The following is a 20,715-nucleotide window of genomic DNA, read 5'->3' on the forward strand; positions in this document are numbered from 1 at the left end:
GGCAGCTGAAAAGGGGCCATTTACATCTCTAATGTTGCATTTACGCTCCAGCTCCTTTACGGCCACCATTTGTGCAGATGGAAGTTTACGAACAAGGACGAGCTGCCATTTTTCTGCAAAATGGCGGCTTGGTGAGGAAGCAGACAGCTGCACACTGCTTGCCAGGTGCTTGCCGACTGCTAGTATGTACAAAAGTCACTTACCTTTTCAAAGCGTGACATTCGTGGTGGTGGGGAGGCGCTCCATCCCTCCCCCCAAAATTCTCTCTGGCCGGCTCCACTCCTCAGCAATTCTGTGGAGCTGCCAGCCGGGACCACCCACAACTGGACATCCGGCCGCTGGGCAGCCTGCAGGGACACAAATGGTGGCAGCCGTAGCTGCTGCCATTTGTGTCCCTGTATTTTGCTATGATAGGCTGAGTAAGTATTTACATAGCCTATCATGGCAAAAAAAAAAAAAGGGAACACAAATGGCAGTGGCTACGGTGGCTGCCATTCGCGTTCCCTTTTTGTTTGGCCATGATAAGCTACGTAAATATTTACATAGCCTATTATGGCAAAAGAGATGGGCGCAAATGGCGGCCACTACGCCATTTGCACCCCTCTCTTTTGCTGTAATAGCCTATGTAAATATTTACATAGGCTATCATGGCCAAAAAAAGGGAACGCAAATGGTGGCCGCCGTAGCCACTGCCATTTACATTCCCTTTTTTTTTGCCATGATAGGCTATGTAAATACTTACGCAGCCTATCACGGCTTCCGCAGGGATGCAAATGGCATCCCTGCATTAGCCATGATAGGTTATGTAAGTATTTACGTAGCCTAACATGGCTATAGTGAAGAAGCGAATGGCGGCTGCAGACGCGGCCACCATTCGCAAAGTAGTGTGAACGGAAGCAGGTAGGTGTCCCGTTTTGCACACCTTTTGCGGGGTGGGGGGGCAGGGGGGCTTCGTTCCACCACAGATTTGGGGGGACCGAATGCACTGGCATTCGGCCTCACCGAGATCCATGACGGAATTCTCTGACATCCCTACGACTGCCTGGTTCGCTAGGGATGGCAGAGAATTTCACCTAGGGGTGGGGGAGTATTTCTCCCCGAAACTTTGGGGGGCCGAGTGCCAATGCATTCGGTCCTCCGAAGGTTCAGGGAGAAATTCTCCGCCCCCCCGCCACCCCCCGGGATGGGACTTACCTTTTACGAATGTCGCTCCTGGCGGCGGGTCCCGGCGGTGGTACGGCAGGTCTTCGTCAGGGGCAGGGGTGGCAGCCAGTCTTTCGACCGGCTGCCGCCGCTGCCATTACAAGAAAAGTAAAAAAAAAAAAAAGCCCCTGTGATAGGCTACGTAACGATTAATGTAGCCTATCACGGCTAGATTTGCAAAGTCAGCCGAGATAGGCTACGTTCATCGTCATGTAGCCTATCATGGGTGACTTAAAAAAAAAAAAAAGCGCATACGCTAATGGCGGCCCCCATAGGGAGCCACCATTCGCATTCCTTATTTGGTCCCTGTATTTGGCCGCCGCCATTTGCATTCCTTCTTTTTGGCCATCTTAGTCTACGTAAATATTTACATAGACTATGATGGCGAAAATAAAGGGGAACGCAAATAGCATAGCGGGAGCTATTTGCATCCCCTTTTGATTCGCCGTTTTAGCCTACGTAAAGATTTACATAGGCTAAAAAGGTGAACCAAAAAGGGATGCAAATAGCGCCCGCTACACTATTTATGTTCCCCTTTATTTTCCCTGTCATAGTCTACATAAATATTTATGTAGATTAAGAGGGCCAAAAAGAAGGAACGCAAATGGCGGCGGCTGTAGCCGCCGCCATTTGCGTACGTGGTTTTGTTTTTGTTTTTCACCTAGAGCCCTCCGTGGCTGGAAATCCGGCTGCAGATGGCTCTGGCCTGGCTGGGCCTGGCCGGCTGCTCCGCGGAGCTGCCGCGGAGCACAGCCGGCTGTTCGAGGATTCCGGGACGGAGGAACGGAGCGCCTCCCCCCCCATCGAGGATTCCGGGGGGAGGGACAGAACGCCTCCCCCCCACCATAAAGATAATCTGCAAACAGGTAAGTCACTTTCATACATCCCTATTCAGCACACAGCGCAGCTAACGAGGGCAGCTGGCCGGCAGGGGTCCAGCGAGTGGCATGCGGCCCAGCATGAGTTTACCCATCCCTAGCAATACCTTGTGCAGTGGCTTGCACAATAGGAATCAAAGTACTGGATCAGGGATGAAAACAAGGTCTCTGCAAGTGGTAGAAGTGTTGTGCCAGCAGAATGACACCATGGGATACCACCCCATGATATTACCTCTCCTGAGTAAAAGGCTATGAGGGCAGGGACTCAGGCAATAGCTAGTTTTGTCTGCTTCCCTCTCTCTCATCCATCTATCTGCTTCGTATCTGTGATGGATCTAACAAGAGGAATTAGCTCTGAGTAAAAGTGCATATATGTATATGTACTGTAAATCCAGACACTACTCTGTTGGGGACAATCTCAGTAACAAATAGTCACAGGCATTGGAAATGCACAAGGCTGACTACCTTGAGGAACTTAACTTTTAATTCCAATTGGTCCAATGTACCTTCAGCGTTCCTGTCGAACATGGGAGTAAGCTGTTAGTATTCATTGTTGCCAGGAGCCTTAAGGCCATCCAATGGCATTTCTCAGGTCTATATGATCTTTGTCTCTCACTGTATAACTTCTGTCTTTCTTTTTCCTGTTCCAAACTTCTACTTGGTGTTGTTGTTGTTGTAATGTGTTCTCTCCCCTCTTCTCAATGCCACTGCTGCCTCTTTGGTGGCAAGATTTGTTTTCCTAGCTGCCAGATTTGGACAGAGTATAATGAGTCATCCTAGATTAACGTTAATAAAACTTGGGGATATCAAGATTCTAGCATGAGCTCAGTCTCTAAATTTGGCAGCTCCCAAGCAGGACTGTATTTGTTTTATTATGCCATTTCTAGACCTGACTGACACTGGTTTAGAAACAAGCTGCCACCAGCCCCCGGCTACAAGCAAAATCAGATGGGTGCGATCTGATTATAAAACAGGGAGAAAATAGCAGGTATATTTGGGAAATGGTGGAGAAAAACCTTGTCCCAGTGGATGGAGTGTGTGTGTGTGCGTGCATACGTGTGTGTTTGAAGCTGCTTAAAGGCCTGTTATGTCAATATAAATCTCAAGGAGGTGAATGCATGTGAAGAAGGCCAGAATAAAGTTCAATGTAAGACTCATGAAAGAAACAAGAAGTTGTTGAATATAGTTTCAGCTGAATCGTTTCATCCCTTTCTGCCTCCAAATAAATCTATTATCTGTGACTGCTCCATGAGAAATGAATTGTATTCAATAGGATTGCATGGCTTTTAATCATTTTAGGATTGCAGTACTCAATGATTTTAATATTGTGCATGATCACAACAAACACTCTTGTAACTTGAAACTTCTGCTGCCCAGAAAAAACCTGCATGATTCCACCTAGGAGTAGAGGAAGCTGCCCTATACTTGTCCACCTAGTTCAGGATTGTCCACACAGGGGTGGGGACTTGTGGCCCTCCAGATGTTTTGGCCTACAACTCCCATCATCCCTAGCAAACATAGCAAATGGCATTGGGATCATGGGAGCTGTAGGCCAAAACGTCTGGAGGGCAACAAGCTGCCCACCTCTGGTCTTCAGACTGGCTGTGTCTATCCAGGCTTCTTAACAGGGGGTTTTCTCAGCCCCAGCTGGAGATGCAAGGAACTGAACCTGGGACCTTTTGCATGCAAAGTGTGTGCCTTACCACTGAGCTAGAACTCTTCCTCTTCCTCTTTCCTTCAAATCCATTCTCAAAATCCACCTTTGCCTTTGGCTCAACCACCTAGTTCCCATGTTCTACTGTAACTAAGCCTTTAACTAGGCAGAACTACCAGAGCTCTGCCTAGTATAAGAGCTCTGCCTGTCTTAAACTAGGCCCTGGCCAGGGCCCACTCATTAAATAGATTCGAGGATACCAATATGACTCAAGTCCTCTTGTGTGAAATAATTATTTGTGGATGCAGAGAAAGCAAAAGAAAGCTTACATGTCCCTTAACTCTTGGTTCAGTCACTCCGGTTCCCCGGGCAGTGACAAGGTCTGGGAAAGCGGCACATCTTCTTCCCCCTTTCAGAAAAGAACAGGTAGCAGACCAGTTTGCTCAGGATTTTATAGAGCAAGCCTCACTAAGTTAGAAACCTATCAGAAAGTGCACACGTTGCTCGCCCCCCACCCCCCAGGCCCTTCTCTCTTGGCAGCAAAATGAGTTTCTCACAGTACAGAAAGAAGCATCCGTTATCATTTAGAATGTACACAGTGTGAAGAGCAGCCGCCGTGCATTGTTTTAGCTTCTGTTAGTAGTAAAAAGCATAGCCTTCGCTATATGTGAATACAGTTATGAGAACCAAATCTAAAATCATGAAAATTGCCAACGCTCTAGAAAATCAGTGTAGTTGTGCTGTTAAACGCTGCCTTAAATACTGCATATGATTCTGGGCAAATTCACACCTGATGCCCACCATTCTTCTGAAACCAAATCCAATACACTGCCCAAGAGGTTTCATGGCTTGAGGTGAAGGAGGAGATGGTGTCTAGGAGTGCACGAAAGCCACTTACCTGGTCTCGCAGCTTGCTTCGCAGTGGGTGGGAGGCACTTCGCTGCTCCCCCTGAAGTTCAGGCCGGGGGGGGGAGGCTTCCCGCCTCGCCCGGCCGAAATTCAGGCCAGGGAGGAGGCGCCTCGCCTCGCCCGGCCGCGAAATAAAAAGTTTTTTTTAAAATAAACACGCCCCCGTGATAGGCTACGTGACGATTAACGTAGCCTATCATGGCTAGATCTGCAAAGTCAGCCGTGATAGGCTACGTTAATCGTCACGTAGCCTATAACGGGTGACTTAAAAAAAAAAAAAAGCGCGTACGCAAATGGCGGCCCCCATAGGGAGCTGCCATTCGCGTTCCTTATCTGGTCGCTGTAGTCTACGTAATCTTTACGTAGACTACAGCGACCAAATAAGGAACGTGAATGGCGGCTCCCTATGGGGGCCGCCATTAGCCGTACGCGCTTGTTTTTTTTTTAAAGTCACCTGTGATAGGCTACATGACGATTTACGTAGCCTATCACAGCTGACTTTGCAGATCTAGCCGTAATAGGCTACGTTAATCGTCACGTAGCCTATCACGGGGGCGTTTTTTTTTTTACTTTTATTGGAATGGCAGCGGCGGCAGCCGGTCGAAAGACTGGCTGCCACCTCTGCCCCTGTCGAAGACCTGACGAACCGCTGCCGGGACCCGCCGCCGGGAGGGACATTCGGGAAAGGTAAGTCCCGTCCCGGGAGGGGTGTGGGGGGCGGGGGGGCGGAGAATTTCTCCCCGAAACTACTTCGGGAGGCCAAACACGTTGGCACTCAGCCCCCTGAAGTTTCAGGGAGAAATTCTCCCCCATCCCTAATGGTGTCCCTCCCCATTCAAAGGGCAACCAGTTTGAAAGTCGAATCTTACTTCTACACTTGAACAATAGGACAACATCCTCCACTGCACCAGCCAGGGCAGGCTATATGGCACTCAGAGCTCTGTCTTCCATCAAGTCTCTATTGCTCCCTGCCCCCCAGCAACTGCTGCCTCAGGTGACCATCTCACTCATCCTGATGGTAGCCCACCACAGATACCTGCTACTAGGCATGGCGGAGAATTCCGCAATGGATCTCAGTAGGGGTGGACAAAAGTCACTTACCTTTTCTCGCAGCTTGTTCGCGGTGGGGGGGAGCGCTTCGCTGCTCCCCCCGCAAAGTTCAGGCCGGGGGGGGGAGGCTTCCCGCCTCGCCCGGCCGAAATTCAGGCCGGGGGGGAGGCTTCCTGCCTCGCCCGGCCGAAATTCAGGCCGGGGAGGAGGCTTGCCGCCTCGCCCGGCCGCGAATGCGAAAGTTAAAAAAAAAAAAACTCCCCCTGATAGGCTACGTGATGATTCACGTAGCCTATCATGGCTAGATCTGCAAAGTCAGCCGTGATAGGCTACGTGAATCGTCACGTAGCCTATCACGGGTGACTTTAAAAAAAAAAAAAGCGCGTACGCGAATGGCGGCGCCCATAGGGAGCCGCCATTCGCGTTCCTTATTTAGTTGCTGTAGTCTATGTAAATGTTTACGTAGACTACGGCGAAAATAAGGGCAACGCAAATAGCGTTGCCCTTATTTTCGCCGTAGTCTACGTAAACATTTAGGTAGACTACAGCGACCAAATAAGGAACGGGAATGGCAGCTCCCTATGGGGGCCGCCATTATCCGTACACACTTTTTTTTTTTAAGTCACCCGTGATAGGCTACGTGACGATTCACATAGCCTATCACGGCTGACTTTGCAAATCTAGCCGTGATAGGCTATGTGAATCGTCACGTAGCCTATCAGGGGACTTTTTTTTTCTTTTCTTTGATTGCAATGGCGGCGGCGGCGGCAGCCGGTCGAAAGACCGGCTGCCGCTCCCGCCCCGCTCCAACACCCGATGAACCGCCAGCCGGACCCGCCGCCGGGAGGGACATTCAGGGAAGGTAAGTCCCATCCTGGGGGGGGGGGCGGCGGCGGGGGGGGCGGAGGATTTCTCCCCGAAACTTGTTCAGGGGGCCGAACATGTTGGCGCTCGGCCCCCCGAAGTTTCGGGGAGAAATTCTCCGCCATCCTTAGATCTCGGTGAGGCTGAATGCCAGTGCATTTGGCCCCCTGAAATCCGTGCCCCACCCCATGAAATGGGCCCGGAATGGAGCACCTACCTGCTGCCGTTCTCGCTGCATTACGAATGGTGGCCGCGTCTGCGGCCGCCATTCACTTCTTCCATATAGCTGTGATAGGCTACGTAAATACTTACATAGCCTATCACGGCTAACACAGGGACGCCATCCGTGCTGCATTGTGAATGGTGGCCGCGGCTGCGGCCGCCATTCGCTTCTTCCATATAGCCGTGATAGGCATAGGCTATGTAAATGTTTATGTAGCGTATCACGGCAAAACAGAGGGGCGCAAATGGTGTGGTGGCCACTATTTGCACCCCTTTGTTTTGCCATAATAGGCTATGTAAATATTTACGTAGCCTATCACGGCAGAAAAAAAAGGGAATGCAAATGGCGGCCTCCGTAGCCACTGCCATTTGCGTTCGCTTTTTTTTTTTTTCCCCTGTGATAGGCTACGTAAATATTTACGTAGCCTATCACAGGCTGGCGTAGGGATGCAAATGGCATGCCCTACACAGGAAGCCATTTGCGTCTGCACCAGCCCGGCAGCAGCTGGAGGCCCCGCTGTGGGTTGGCCCGGCCAGCGGCTCCGCGGCCTGGCCATGGAGTGGAGCCAGCCGGGCAGGAGTCCGGGGGGGAGGAACGGATTGCTTCCCCCCCATCAAGGATTCCGGGGGGAGGAATGGATCACTTCCCCCCACCTGCGGAACCTGGCGGAGCCAGGTAAGCAGGGTTTCCTACACCCCTACCTGCTACCAACATGTAACTACAATAATAGCACAGCATGTCCCTGTTTTCTATGCCTCCACCTCCCTGACCCTCTTCTATGGTTTTCCCTGTTTCAAATTTTAGATTGCAAGCCCCTCAGGGCAGAGATCTCTCCTCTTATAAGTAGTAGTAGTAGTAGATCAGTCTAATATGCAGTCATGCAGCTTGGGGGATCCAGTGCTTGGATGGTCAGGTGACAACGGTGTCCAGGAGTGCCTTTGACCAGCTTTGGGGAGATGGCAGATTTGGTGAACCATACTTTAGTCTCATGTTGAAATTACTATAATGTGCTCTATGTGGGGTTGCCCTTGGAAAGTGTCCAGAAACATCCAGAAACTAGGGACGGCAGAGAATTCCGCCATGGATTTCAGTGAGGCCGAATGCACTGGCATTCAGCCCCCCCAAATCTGTGGTGGAATGGCCTGCCACCCCCCCTGCCACCTCACGGATTCCCCCTGGGACGAGACTTACCTGGGGTGGATGTTCCGGATGGCGGCAGCTCCAGTGGCAGCTTCGGCGGCAACTGATCTTTTGACCAGCTGCCGCGGCCACCATTTGCATTCTGGTCTTTGCCGTGATAGGCTGCTTAAGTCTTTACGTAGCCTATCACGGCAAGCCAATAATAATTAAACAAAAACAAAAAACGGCTATGGCGGCCACCATTTGTGTTCCTTATTTTTCACCATTTTAGTCTACATAAATATTTACGTAGACTATTACAGCGAAAAAAAAGGGAAATGCAAATAGTGCAGTGGGCACTATTTGTGTTCCTTTTCCCCCCTGCCATTTTAGCCTACGTAAATATTTACGTAGGCTAAAACGGAGAATAAAAAAGGAACGTAAATAGCGCTCTCTATACTATTTGCGTTCCCCTTTTTTTTGCCGTAATAGTCTATGTAAATATTTTCGTAGACTAAAACGGCAAAAAATAAGGAAGGCAAATGGCGGCCGCCATAGCCGCCACCATTTGCGTACGCCGTTTTTTGTGGGGGGGTTTGCCCAGCCCTGATAGGCTACGTAAAGACTTATATAGCCTTTCACGGCTGCCTGGCTGGACACAAATGGCGGCCGCTACGGCGGCCACCATTTGTGTCTGCACCAGCCAGTCCACGGCCGGAAATCCAGCTGTGAATGGCCCTGGCCAGCTGCTCCACAGAGCTGCCGCAGAGCAGAGCCGGCCATCAAGGATTCTTGGGGGGAGGACGGGATCGCCTCCCCCCCGTTGAGGATTCCGGGGGTAGGGATGGAGCACCTACCCCCCACCACAAACAGAATCTTCAAAAAGGTAAGTGACTTTCATACATCCCTACTACAAACCTGGCAGCCAGTTTGTGGGTTATCTGTAGGGGTGCACGAAAGTCACTTACCTGGTCTCACAGCTTTTCGCGGTGGGGGGGAGGCGCTTCGCTGCTCTCCCCCCGAAGTTCAGGCTGGGGGGGGAGGCTTCCCGCCTCGCCCGGCCGAAATTCAGGCCGGGGGGGAGGCTTCCTGCCTCGCCCGGCCGAAATTCAGGCCGGGGAGGAGGTGCCTCGCCTCGCCCGGCCGCGAAATAAAAAGTTAAAAAAAAATGGCCCCGTTGTAGGCTACGTGACGATTAATGTAGCCTATCACAGCTAGATTTGCAAAGTCAGCCGTGATAGGCTACGTAAATCATCACATAGCCTATCACGGGTGACTTAAAAAAAAAAAAAAGCACGTACGCAAATGGCGGCCCCCATAGGGAGCCGCCATTCACGTTCCTTATTTGGTCGCTGTACTCTACGTAATCTTTACGTAGACTACAGCGACCAAATAAGGAACGTGAATGGCGGCTCCCTATGGGGGCCGCCATTAGCCGTACGCACTTTTTTTTTTTTTTTAAAGTCACCAGTGATAGGCTACGTGACGATTTACGTAGCCTATCACGGCTGACTTTGCAAATCTAGCCATGTTAGGCTACGTTAATCATCACGTAGCCTATCACGGGGGCATTTGTTTTTTTTTAGTTTTATTGGAATGGTGGCGGCAGCAGCCGGTCGAAAATTTGGCTGCCGCCCCCGCCCCTGATGAAGACCCGACGAACCGCTGCCGGGACCCGCCGCCAGGAGGGACATTCGGGAAAGGTAAGTCCCGTCCCGGGGGGGAGCGGGGGGCGGGGGGGCGGAGAATTTCTCCCCGAAATTTCTTCGGGGGGCCGAACACGTTGGCGCTCGGCCCCCCGAAGTTTCGGGGAGAAATTCTCCGCCAACCCTAGTTATCTGGTGTGTGTTTTACAGGCATATAACACCAGTCTTGAAACAGCTACACTGGCTTCCAGTTTGTTTCCAAGCCCAATTTAAACTGCTGGCTTTTACCTATAAAGCAGGGTGGGCAACTTCAGGAGGTCCGGTAGTCATTTTTGCCCCCAGACCTCCCTGTGGGGCACATCTCCTACTCTTGTGGGTGCCAAAAATGGGGGAGGGATAAAAACAAAATGGCATCCAAAGTGGCTACGAAGCACCTAAAAGGTGCACACAGACAGCCTCAGCCAGGTGACTCACCTGGTAAAACTCACCTGGTAAAAAAACTCCTTTTTATCTTGTACATTTTTTAAAAAATAGCTGATTACAGATCTTACTGGTAGTTTGGTCAAGTTTTCTTCCTCTGTCATAAGGGAATCTGAAATGCACTGTATAACCCTGCCTAGGCTTCAGGAGTGTAGTTTTGTGTTTCAGGATTTTTATTAATTTATAGCTGTTCCACATTTTTAAGTCGATTGCTTTGTGTTCCATGTGCTGAAATCCTTGAATTAAAGTAGCTCTCCATTTACAAGCTAGTAAAAGAATGTAAGAAGAATGTAAGAGAAGCACTTAGACCCAATCTAAAGTACGTAAGTAAAAGGGAAGCTTTCACGCTTTTCTGTAGCTACATGCTTGCACCCGTTTTGTTGCCCATTTTGTAACTATGAGTTTGGTCTTGTCTTTCTTGCTGAAAGACTTTTTTTTTTTGGCCTTTCAGGCAAGAATATACACCATTTCATTGAATTAATGTTTCCTAAGATGATTTTCATGTTAATAGTGATCCAGGCCAGCGTTAAGGGTAGGCATTGTTGGGCTCATGCTGAGGGCCCACACCTCAGCAAGGGCCCACTAGTCCCTGGGCTCCTCCCCTTCACCATGGCAGCTTGTTTGTTCATCTGCCTCTCCTTGTGGCCCAGACAAAAGTGATGTTGAAAAAGATGAACGGTAGACACCACTGCCTACTTGTTCACTGGCTCTCTGCCTGTCGAGCAAGCAAGTGGTAGTAGTGATGAGAAAGAGGAGGGGCACTAGCAGTTGATGACATTGGTGGTGAGAAGGTTGCCTCACTGAGGTCAGGGTCACTGCAAGGTGTCTTGCCCAAGGGCCTTCAAAAACTTGGAGTCAGTACCGATAGGAGTGCATATATAACTGTGACAAACAGGAGTCTGCACCTCTAAATCTGTGAGGTAGGAAAGGCTATAAGACACACGTTGTCCCCTATTTCAGTGGTGGAGTTGCCACAGAGCTGGAGCTCCCATAACTCTTAGCCTGACATGTGAGAATCCAGGCTTATGGGTCGTATTCATGGAGAAGGTTAGGCCTTTTTCAAGAGCTTCCTTTGAACCCCTTAAAAGCCAGGTTAGTGTTTATGCCAAGTGGTTTAGGTACGAATAAGACCAAGAGCAGGGCTAGGCCAAAAAACTAAATCAGCTCCAGTTTCTAACTGAGTTTGTTTATTCAAGAACCAAGCAGGGAGAAGTTCAGAAATGGTCAGTGGCTTTTCCAGTAAAATGAAGCATGATGGAGTGGATCCAGGATTTGCCTTCTGTGAGAGGAAGGGCTCCATTTGAGGAAGCAGGACAGTCCCTCCACCAGATTTTGGGGGATCCCCCTCCCCTCCCCTTCCCTCCCCATCACATCACACCTCACCCCATTTGGCAGGGTCTCCTGACACTCTGTGTAGCATTTTCAGGAATGGGGGGTGGATGCACTGCAGGAAGGAGGGGGCAGGGAACTCCACTTCCATCAGTGCAGTTGATCCAGCATAAATCTGGATCCAACCCAGAATTAACTAGCTAAGACGTTACTATCAGGAACCTAAGAACCTATATCCTAAGAATTACTCAACAAAGCAGTTTTGGGGAGGAGAGGATGTGCCTGGGACTTCACAGCATGGTTTAGTCTTGACTCTTTGCCAGCCACTCCAAGACAAAAGATTTCAAAAACAAAGCTTTTTCTCGGGAGTCTGTGCAACTCCCAGAAAAGGACTGAAAATTCAGACTGATCAATCAGTGCCTGGGATGACCTGGCCATGTGTCCTCCAGGTGATTCCTGCATATACCTATTTATCATAAGGCAGAGTCACGGGAGGCATTCAAGCCTCAGATGTGGAGATCTGAGAGACAAAATATAAAAAAAGAGGAGCCATATCCCTCAGCTATGCTGCAAGCACTGTTTCATCAATGAATTGATGAACAAGCTTATTAGTTAATTGAGCACGGCGTTAAGCAGTTGATTTTGCCCCTCCTCACCCATACACTCTCTGAGTTATTTTGGGACTTGGCCAATACTTTTATTTGGTCCATCTGCCAAGCAATATTACTGGTGAGGGGCGGGCGGGAAGGAAGATCCAAGGCAGAACAGCTTTCTTCTTCTTCTTCTTCTTCTTCTTCTTCTTCTTCTTCTTCTTCTTCTTCTTCTTCTTCTTCTTCCCTGATTTGATTTTTCTTTCCTTTTAAGGATTTCCCTCCCGGTTATGGAATGCTGTCCCCACTGAGGTCCACCTGGTACCAACAGTGTCATCTTTTTGGTGCCAGGTTAAGACTGTCTTCTACTCCCAGACGTTTGACGGCATATAATGGGGTATATGATATCAGTTGTTTCTGTCAGGTCCAGTATCTTATTGTAAACGTTCTAGCTGTTTAAATTATTTTAAATTTTGTATGTTAGAGATTCTATATTATGTTTTTATTATCTTGCATTGGGATGTGTATTTTTCATGAACTCCCCAGAGGGCTTTGGCTATTGTGTGGTATAGAAATGAAATTATTGTTGTTGTTGTTGTTATTATTATTAACAACAATAACAACAGTAATTGGAACCAACGGAATGGAATTTATGTATGCCAGCTCCAGCTGTTTAACTGGAGTCCTAATGTTTATGATTTTGAAAGCAAACTTTCAGGTCAGGAGAAACTCTTCATCACTGGATGAATCTTGTTCAAGATGTTAAAAATAATGCACCCCCCCACACACACACACACACAAACCTAGTTGTTGCTTTGTCAAGTCGGTATTTTACCCAGCCGAGTCCGCAGAGTCCCAGGATCAAAAATAAATACGGTAAATTATTAATCATTAAGCTGCAAGCCTCAAGCTAACATGCCTGGTTGTTTGATATGGATGTGACAGTGAAGAAGAAATCATATCCATGTACAGTGGAAATGTCTGTGGAATCCCACTGTTTCACCATCCAGTCATGGATTCTATTATAGATCAAAACCTAGTGATCCAAACCTTTTAGCTACTCAAATGTATTACTGTCCACAGTGTTGTTGTCATATCATGGCTCAGCTTGATTGCCGACCATCTCCAGTACATAGAAATTAGATTATAATTAGACTCTAAACTCTCTCAGATACTGGGCTGGATTAACTATGGTATATACCCAGGAAACTTCCCAGGGCACCGTTATAGGGATCTCCATCTGCTCAACCAGAACATTCTTTACTGCAGAGAAAAAAATATATATTGTGCCACCTGTGGACAGTTAAAGAAATAAATAGGCTATGCACTTCAACACACCTTAATGTGGTCAAACAGCTCAGTTATGTGTTCAAGATGTTTGGATGGCTCTGAAGCAGGTGTAAATGATTGTTAATGGGCCTTAATTAATGTTGCATAGGCTCCTGGGTGCAGAAATGAGAGGAGGTAAAATAAGATGTCCTTAATAGGAACATGTATTCTAAGTTTGTCTCTATGGCAAAGGGACACATATACCCTATGGATCTCCCTCCCCCAGTTATTACATGTTTTCATTTGTCTCCTATGATTTCCTCACTGGTGGCAAAGGCTTTACCCACCCAAGAATGGCCTCAGACTCAGATAGGGATGGCGGAGAATTTCTCCATGAATCTCAGGGAGATTCATTTCATACATCCCTACTACAAAATTCATTCATTCATCCCCGAAATTGGTGGTGAAATTCTCTGCCCCCCGCCCCCCCCCCGGGATGGGACTTACCTCCTGCGAATGTCCCTCTCAGCGGCGGGTCCCAGCGGTGGTTCGGCGGCGGTTTGGCGGGGGCGGGGGCGGGGGCGGGGGTGGCGGCCGGTCTTCTGACTGGCTGCCACCACCGCCATTACAAAATAAAGTAAAAAAAAAACCCAACACACGTGATAGGCTACGTAATGATTTACATAGCCTATCACGGCTAGATTTCCAAAGTCAGCCATGATAGGCTACGTAAATCTTTATGTAGCCTATCACGGATGACTTTGAAAAAAAAAAAGTGCGTACGCAAATGGCGGCGCCCATGGGCGCCACCATTTGCGTTCCTTATTTGGGGCTGGGTAGTCTACATAAAGATTTACGTAGACTATGGCGAAAATAAGGGCAAAGCTATTTGCATTGCCCTTATTTTCACCGTAGTCTACGTAAATCTTTACGTAGACTACCCGGGCCCAAATAAGGAATGCAAATGGCGGTGCGCATGGGCGCCGCCATTTAAGTACGCACTTTTTCTTTTTCTTTTTCAAAGTCACCCGTGATAGTCTATGTAACGATTTACGTAGCCTATCATGGCTGACTTTGCAAATCTAGCCGTGATAGGCTACGTAAATCGTTACGTAGCCTATCATGTGTGTGTGTGTGTGTTTTTTCACTTTTGTATTTCGCGGCCGGGGAGACGGGGCGCTTCTCCCCGGCCTGAATTTCGGCTGGGCGAGGCGGGGCGCCTCCCTCCTCAGCCTGAATTTCGGCCGGGCGAGGCGGGGCGCCTCCCTCCCCGGCCTGAACTTCAGGGGGAGAACCAAAGCGCTTCCCCCCCACCGCAAAGCAAGCTGCGGGACCAGGTAAGTGCCTTTCGTACATCCCTAGGCTCAGAGGCACTGGGTTTTCACCATCCTCAGCTTGCCCCCATAACTGCTATCCTCACACACAGGAAAGAGGGAAGTGGCCCATCCTTGACTTCCTATCACACCCAGTTCATACATTTCCATGAATTTCTAAGCTTCCAGTGAGGGTTGAACAAGTATGTCAATATTGTTTTCTCTCAGTTTCTCAATTTCCCAACATTAAGTTTGGACAACTCAAATGTTGAGCATGTCTTCAGTCTGGTTCATCCCAATTCTGAGATTTTTTAAAGTTTGCATGAAAATCCCTCTGCATCTTTGTGCACATTTCTCCTAGTACATGCATTTTTGTATGAACTTTTGCCTGATACAGTTTTTACAAGCAATTTATTTCCCTTGCAAAAATACAAATATATAATGCATTTTTGAACTTCATTTTCCCTAACAAATACATTTTCCCTAACATATGCATGGAGAACTTCACTGCAAAATTTGAGACATGCAAATTGCAAAGGATAACTGAGTTTCAGGTAGCATAGTGGTTCAAAAGTTTCAAATTAGTTAAGTTCACATCACAATGTGAACTAAATGCATTCCTTTCCCTTTCCTACTTCTAGTGTTCCTGTATGCTGTCCTGCCTCCCGCTGTGGTTTTTTGGGGGCCTCCACAGCTTGTCCCTCCCTCTTTCCCATCATTTTCCTTAAAACCAGAAATAATGGATAGGACATAATTTCTGGCTATATGGCTGGTACCTGACATCTTGCATGTGCTTCCAGACAAGTTCCTCTCATTGGTCCTACTTCTTATCTTTGAATCCAGCAAGGAGTAGCAACTAAGTTATCTTCCCTTCAAATGCTACCCATATCACCATTACTTCCCTGGTCAATTAAATCTACCAAGACTCACAGCAACATAGTACCCTCATTTCTTCTAATATGGCCTAGTCCAGGGGTAGGCAGTGTGATCTTTGTGGGCACCATTGTGCTGCTGGACACCTTTCTTGGAGCCTGTCAAGTTGCCCTACCCCTCCCACTCTTTTTTTTTTTTTAATAACACATTTTCTTGCTGGCAGCTGGGACTGCTGTGAAATAGGTTTCTGATGGGTTTAAAACTGTGGATTCAAAGGACTTGTTTTTGTGTTGGGACTCAGACCCCACCTCTTCCTTCTACTCAGTCTCTTTGGGGCAGCTTACTTGTCCTTTGCCACACCTCCTATGGCATTCATTTTGTGGTGGTGCCCAGGACAGTTTCTCGAAATGCTAAATGTGGCTATGAACCAAACAGGTTGCTAGCCTATACAGATGGGCAGGAAGAGATTATCTATAATGAAGAGGCGTTTCTCCCCCACCCCAAACAATCATAATTGCTACCTCTATGCTCAAGGAAGGAATAGAAAATGTATATGAAATCAGGTATCCTGAATTTCAGAAACGAGAAGAGGTAAGTGAACTGGACTCAGGGGGTCATTGTTGTATAACTGGTGAAAGAAAGGAAGCCATGGAAGTGCTGGGTCTTATGAGAAGAGGCCTCAGCCTCTTTCGTTCTGCTTTGCAGGGCAGCTATTGAAAGTCCTAAAGCCTTGCCCAAAACACATATCTTTACATGTTTCTCTAGTTTGTATCAGATTACAAAGTTTTTGACAGCTCTGCCTGGGGAATACCTATGGTAGAGGTCATGATTATTTTAACTTCCAAATCATTTATTTGTACCCATCAAGGAGATTCTCTGAAAAAGCCACACAGAGCTAGTGAAGTATCAAGTAATAACCATCAACCCACAAGTATAATATTTCCTTTTGCTCTTTCTTGGCATCTTTTAAAGGCTTATGACAGCATATGAACAAGCAGATGGCATAGCATTAGTATTACTCCAGATGAGAAAGGGAGTACACCGAAACACTAACAGGTAAATAAATTAGGTTCATGCAAATGTGCTTCACAAAGGTTCCAGCTTAAGGGAAGGGGAAGGAAAGGGAAAAGAGAAAATCCTGAACCCTGTTGGTAGCGTGGACTAAAAGCAGATATATTTGAGTGCCATGAGGAACCTATAAGGAAAGGTTACAACCTTTGGGATTGTTTAGCCTTGAAAAAAAGCAAGTGAGGTGGGTATGATAGAGTTATACAAAATTATGCATGGTGTGGGTAAAGTTGATAAGAAGTTTTTTGTTTGTTTTTTGTTGTTTGTTGTTTATCCTTCTCTCATAATACTACAACCCAGGGTCATCCAATGAAGCTGATTGGTGGGAGATTTAGGACAGATAAGAGGAAGTACTTCTTCACACAGTGCATAGTTAAACTACTGAATTCACTTAAGAACACAAGAACATAAGAAGAGCCCTGCTGGATCAGACCAAGGGTCCATCTAGTTCAGCATTCTGTTCACACAGTGGCCAACCATCTGTCGACCAGGAACCCACAAGCAGGACATGAGTGCAACAGCACCCTCCCACCCATGTTTCCCAGCAACTGGTGTACACAGGCTCACTGCCTCTGGTACTGGAGGTAGCACATAGCCATCAAGACTGGTAGCCACTGATAGCCTTTTCCTCCAGGAATTTGTCCAACCCCCTTTTAAAGCCATCCGAATTGGTGGCCATCATTGCATCCTGTGGTAATGAATGAGAGTTACTTCCAAGTCAACATGCATACGGTGTACTAGACAACCTGACCTAGGGCAGTCAATGTTAAATACATAGCGTGCAGCTTACCCTCTCTCTTTTTTACTTACAAATAAGCACATGGAACCCTGATCCAGTCTGGGACTGCCACACATGGGAGGTTGAAACCTTTCCCCCTTGGCCACTTGTTTTGTTAAATCCATCCATCTTGGGGACCAAAAAGATTGAGACCACAGGGCATGGGGAAGGGAGGTTTAGCCCTTTCCTCCCCCACCACAATACTGAACCACCACCACCACCACCCCTCACAGGAATTAGCAATTTAACACACACTTGCCATCGGCACCAATGGATTTCCTCCCCTATCACTATTTGTCATGCTGGAGAAGATTCCACCACCCCCACCCCATGGCAGAGGAAAGAAATGTTAAACTTCCCCTCCACATGTGCCATGGTGTTGATCAGGATCAGGCTTCCCATATTGATTTAATTTTTGAAATTCCTCAGATATTTTTCCCTGCATAGAAACTTTCAAATTTAGCTTGAACTTTCACCATAGGTAACACTGGGTGGCAACTATCAGTCACCATAACTGTTTGACCACACACATGCACAATCAGCACTGCATAGGAAGGAAACATTTTAAACCTGGTTCTGGCAAACAGAGAAGAACTGATATCTGAAGTTATGCTTTTAATGCTCTCTTGTTGTCTTTTAATGTTTTGATATTTTTACAATTTTAATATTGATGATTTAATTATATTCTTAACTTTTGTACACTTGTATTTCTATTTATAGGTTTTAATTGTACATGTTTTAATGTTGTAAAAGCCACCTTGAGTCCCAGTATTGGGGAAAAAATGGGATATAAAATAATAATGATAATAATAATAATAATAATAATAATAATGCGCAGCAACACCAGACAGGCCGCTTAACAAGATCAGCCTTGGATGGCCTTCTCTCTGTCCCATCAGCCAGGACAGCTAGACTGGTGGAAACGAGGGAGAGGGCCTTTTCTGTGGTGGCCCCCACTCTGTGGAACTCCCTCCCTAGGAAACTCCGCCATGACCCCTCTTTAATGAGCTTCCACCGTGCATTAAAAACGTGGTTGTTCAGGCAGGCATTTGGGATGGGTTAGGGTATTTTAGAAAACGTTTTCATTGTAGAATTTTATTGTCTTAAATTGTTTTATTATATGTTGTACATCGCCCAGAATGGCTGGGTGACCAGCCAGATGGGCGATTAGTAAATTTTAAAAATAAATAAATGATGATGATGATAATAATTTTAATAAAACCAAGAGCAGTGCATTAAAATGAAGACAATGACCTTTAAGAAAGTTGATTTTAAGAACTTGCAGAACTGGGTAGGGATGGTCCAAAAGGAAGGAAATATCTGGGGGGACAGGAACCCAGGAGACACAGTACAGAGACTGCTATAATTGCAAATGCAAAATAAGGAGCATATTAGAAGAGAACATACTGAGTCTGTTGGAAAACTAAAATCAAAACAAGAAGTTCCCACAAGATAGAAAGAGGAGTACAAGATGAAAGCACAGCGAGGACATGCACAGAGTAAATTAGGGCAGGGGAAAATGGAAGTAAGATTCAAATTTACTGGTAGATGTATGGGAAAGCTGAGGTAGATAAGGTTCTCTGTCACCCCTAAATTTGGCTGCTGAAATTAAGAATGTTTGGGGGGAAACCAGGAATGGATTTTTGTGTGAAAGGACTGCAAGTTCAATTCTGGAACTGGAAATAAATAATTTGTCTGAGTCATACAGTCAGAGGCATTCTGTCCCTTAATTCGAAGTGTCTGTCTCCTCTCACATACCTACACACATACACACACACACACACACACACACACACACACACTGAGCCACTGTTACTCCAGTTTGTGGACTTCAGAGTTTTAGTAAAAACAAAGTTGATGCTGTAAGCTTGAACTCTGCCCATTCCAGGGCTAGGGTAAATTATTCATGATTGGAAATATGCATACAGAAAGCCCTTCTGCCTTTAGGGCACATCACAGCAAGATGCTAACAAACCAGTTCGGAGCTTATATAGAATGTGGAAGGCAATTTTGGCAAGAGTCCAAAGAATATATTTTTGATGTTGTGTAGCCTTTAGGAGTAATCAAACAGACTGTACACTCACAGAGAATCCGCATGAGGAGAAAGCAGACCCTCAAAGGAAAGAATCACGTGAAGGAACTTAAACCTGGAGAAAAGCAGCATGCTTCCACATTAAAGACATTTCTGAGAATTGCATCCCTATGGTTGATAGTTACTAACCAGATTTATAATGAGATTAATGAGATCAGATGGATGGGAAAACATATATTGTGGCTATGTCAGAAAATCATACCTTGTGTTTTGTGTAATCCAGGGGTGGGCAACTTTGGGGGGACAGGGGCTTTTTTGCTGCACCATGAGGGTGGTGCATACTCCATGAGCAGCCGGGGGGGGGGGGGATCCTGATTTCCAACCAAAAATAAGTAGCAAGCTGCTAAGGAAGCCAAAAATGTCCACATTTTGATTGTGTTCAACTAGCAAGATTCAGCTGTTTAGGCTTCATTCACGGTTTGCAACCAAAAATTAGTGGTGAACATTTGGACATCCATAGGTTCCTACCCCTGCCCTAGGGACAACAATCAAGAGATTCCAGTTCATTGGAGGAAAGTTAGAGAGAACTTGATTTCCATTTCTTTTGTGCACGTCTGGAGATAGTCCTGAGCTACTGCTCCTCTTCTTTTCTTTTGCACTCTGCCCTGTTTACTCCAACAGCTGCCATAATATAATAAGCATAGTTTTTAATTGAGTGCACGCTTCCCAAAGCCCCCTCACTAATGCAGTTGGTAGTGATTCTGAGGCAACCCAATGGGGAAGGACAGGATTGCTGTTGTTAGCCATAGAGTAAATATTTATTTTAAAGATTGCTCTTAATAAGTAGTGTGGTGTTTGATTGCTTCATCTGCCCATTTTCACTGCATTGGTAGGATGTGTTTATCTTCCAAGATTGAAAATGTAATTGGTTTGAATTTTTGGAGGCTGTTTAGATAAGGGTCAGATTAGAAAGTTTGATCTTTGATTATCTTAATAGCGTGTCTCTGGCTGAGTAAGAAACCATGTGTATTCTCCTCTCTTACTGTAATATTTTTTTTGCACTATTTGTTATCATCTGTATGAGAAAGCATTCCTGGCACTGGATGTGTAGACTATGGGAGGGGTGACACCATTTTTTTTTTTTTTTAAGTAATGGCATCACTGTTATGTAATTGTCTTCTCAAAGATGTCGTTCTGTTTCTGAAATAGTTTAGGATGGTGGTTGTTATCAGTGTTGGCTCTGATTTTGGAGGGCCCTTGGGCAGTGGAGGGGCAGGGGCTGCCTCATTGAATCCCCCTCCTTTCCTTTTCTTTCTCATCATTGCTAGCCATCTGCTTGCTTGCCAGGTGGAGAGCCAATGAGCAAGCAGGCATTGGCAGCTATTGCCCCAGCTTCTCATGACCACTGTTGTTTTTCTGCTCAGCCCTTTTGGGCCA

General features: G+C 46.8%; 1 protein-coding gene across 2 annotated transcripts in view; it reads left to right on the top strand.

Annotated features, from left to right (window-relative positions):
• ZNF804A (zinc finger protein 804A) overlaps positions 1 to 20,715 on the top strand; it is a 390,152-nt gene that overhangs the window by 354,733 nt on the left and 14,704 nt on the right. Inside the window, exon 3 of one of the 2 annotated variants that reach the window (XM_084829874.1) lies at positions 16,373 to 16,456. The exons of the other annotated variant lie outside the window; for it this stretch is intronic. Within the exon in view, the coding sequence (XP_084686000.1) occupies positions 16,373 to 16,390 (18 nt within the window). The 3' untranslated portion in view covers positions 16,391 to 16,456. The remainder of the gene's footprint in view (positions 1 to 16,372; positions 16,457 to 20,715) is intronic. 2 annotated transcript variants of the gene reach the window in all.

The sequence above is a fragment of the Heloderma suspectum genome, chromosome 1, assembly GCF_057233095.1.
Source record: "Heloderma suspectum isolate Gila_16-S chromosome 1, 16-S_ref, whole genome shotgun sequence".
Lineage (NCBI taxonomy): Eukaryota > Metazoa > Chordata > Lepidosauria > Squamata > Helodermatidae > Heloderma > Heloderma suspectum.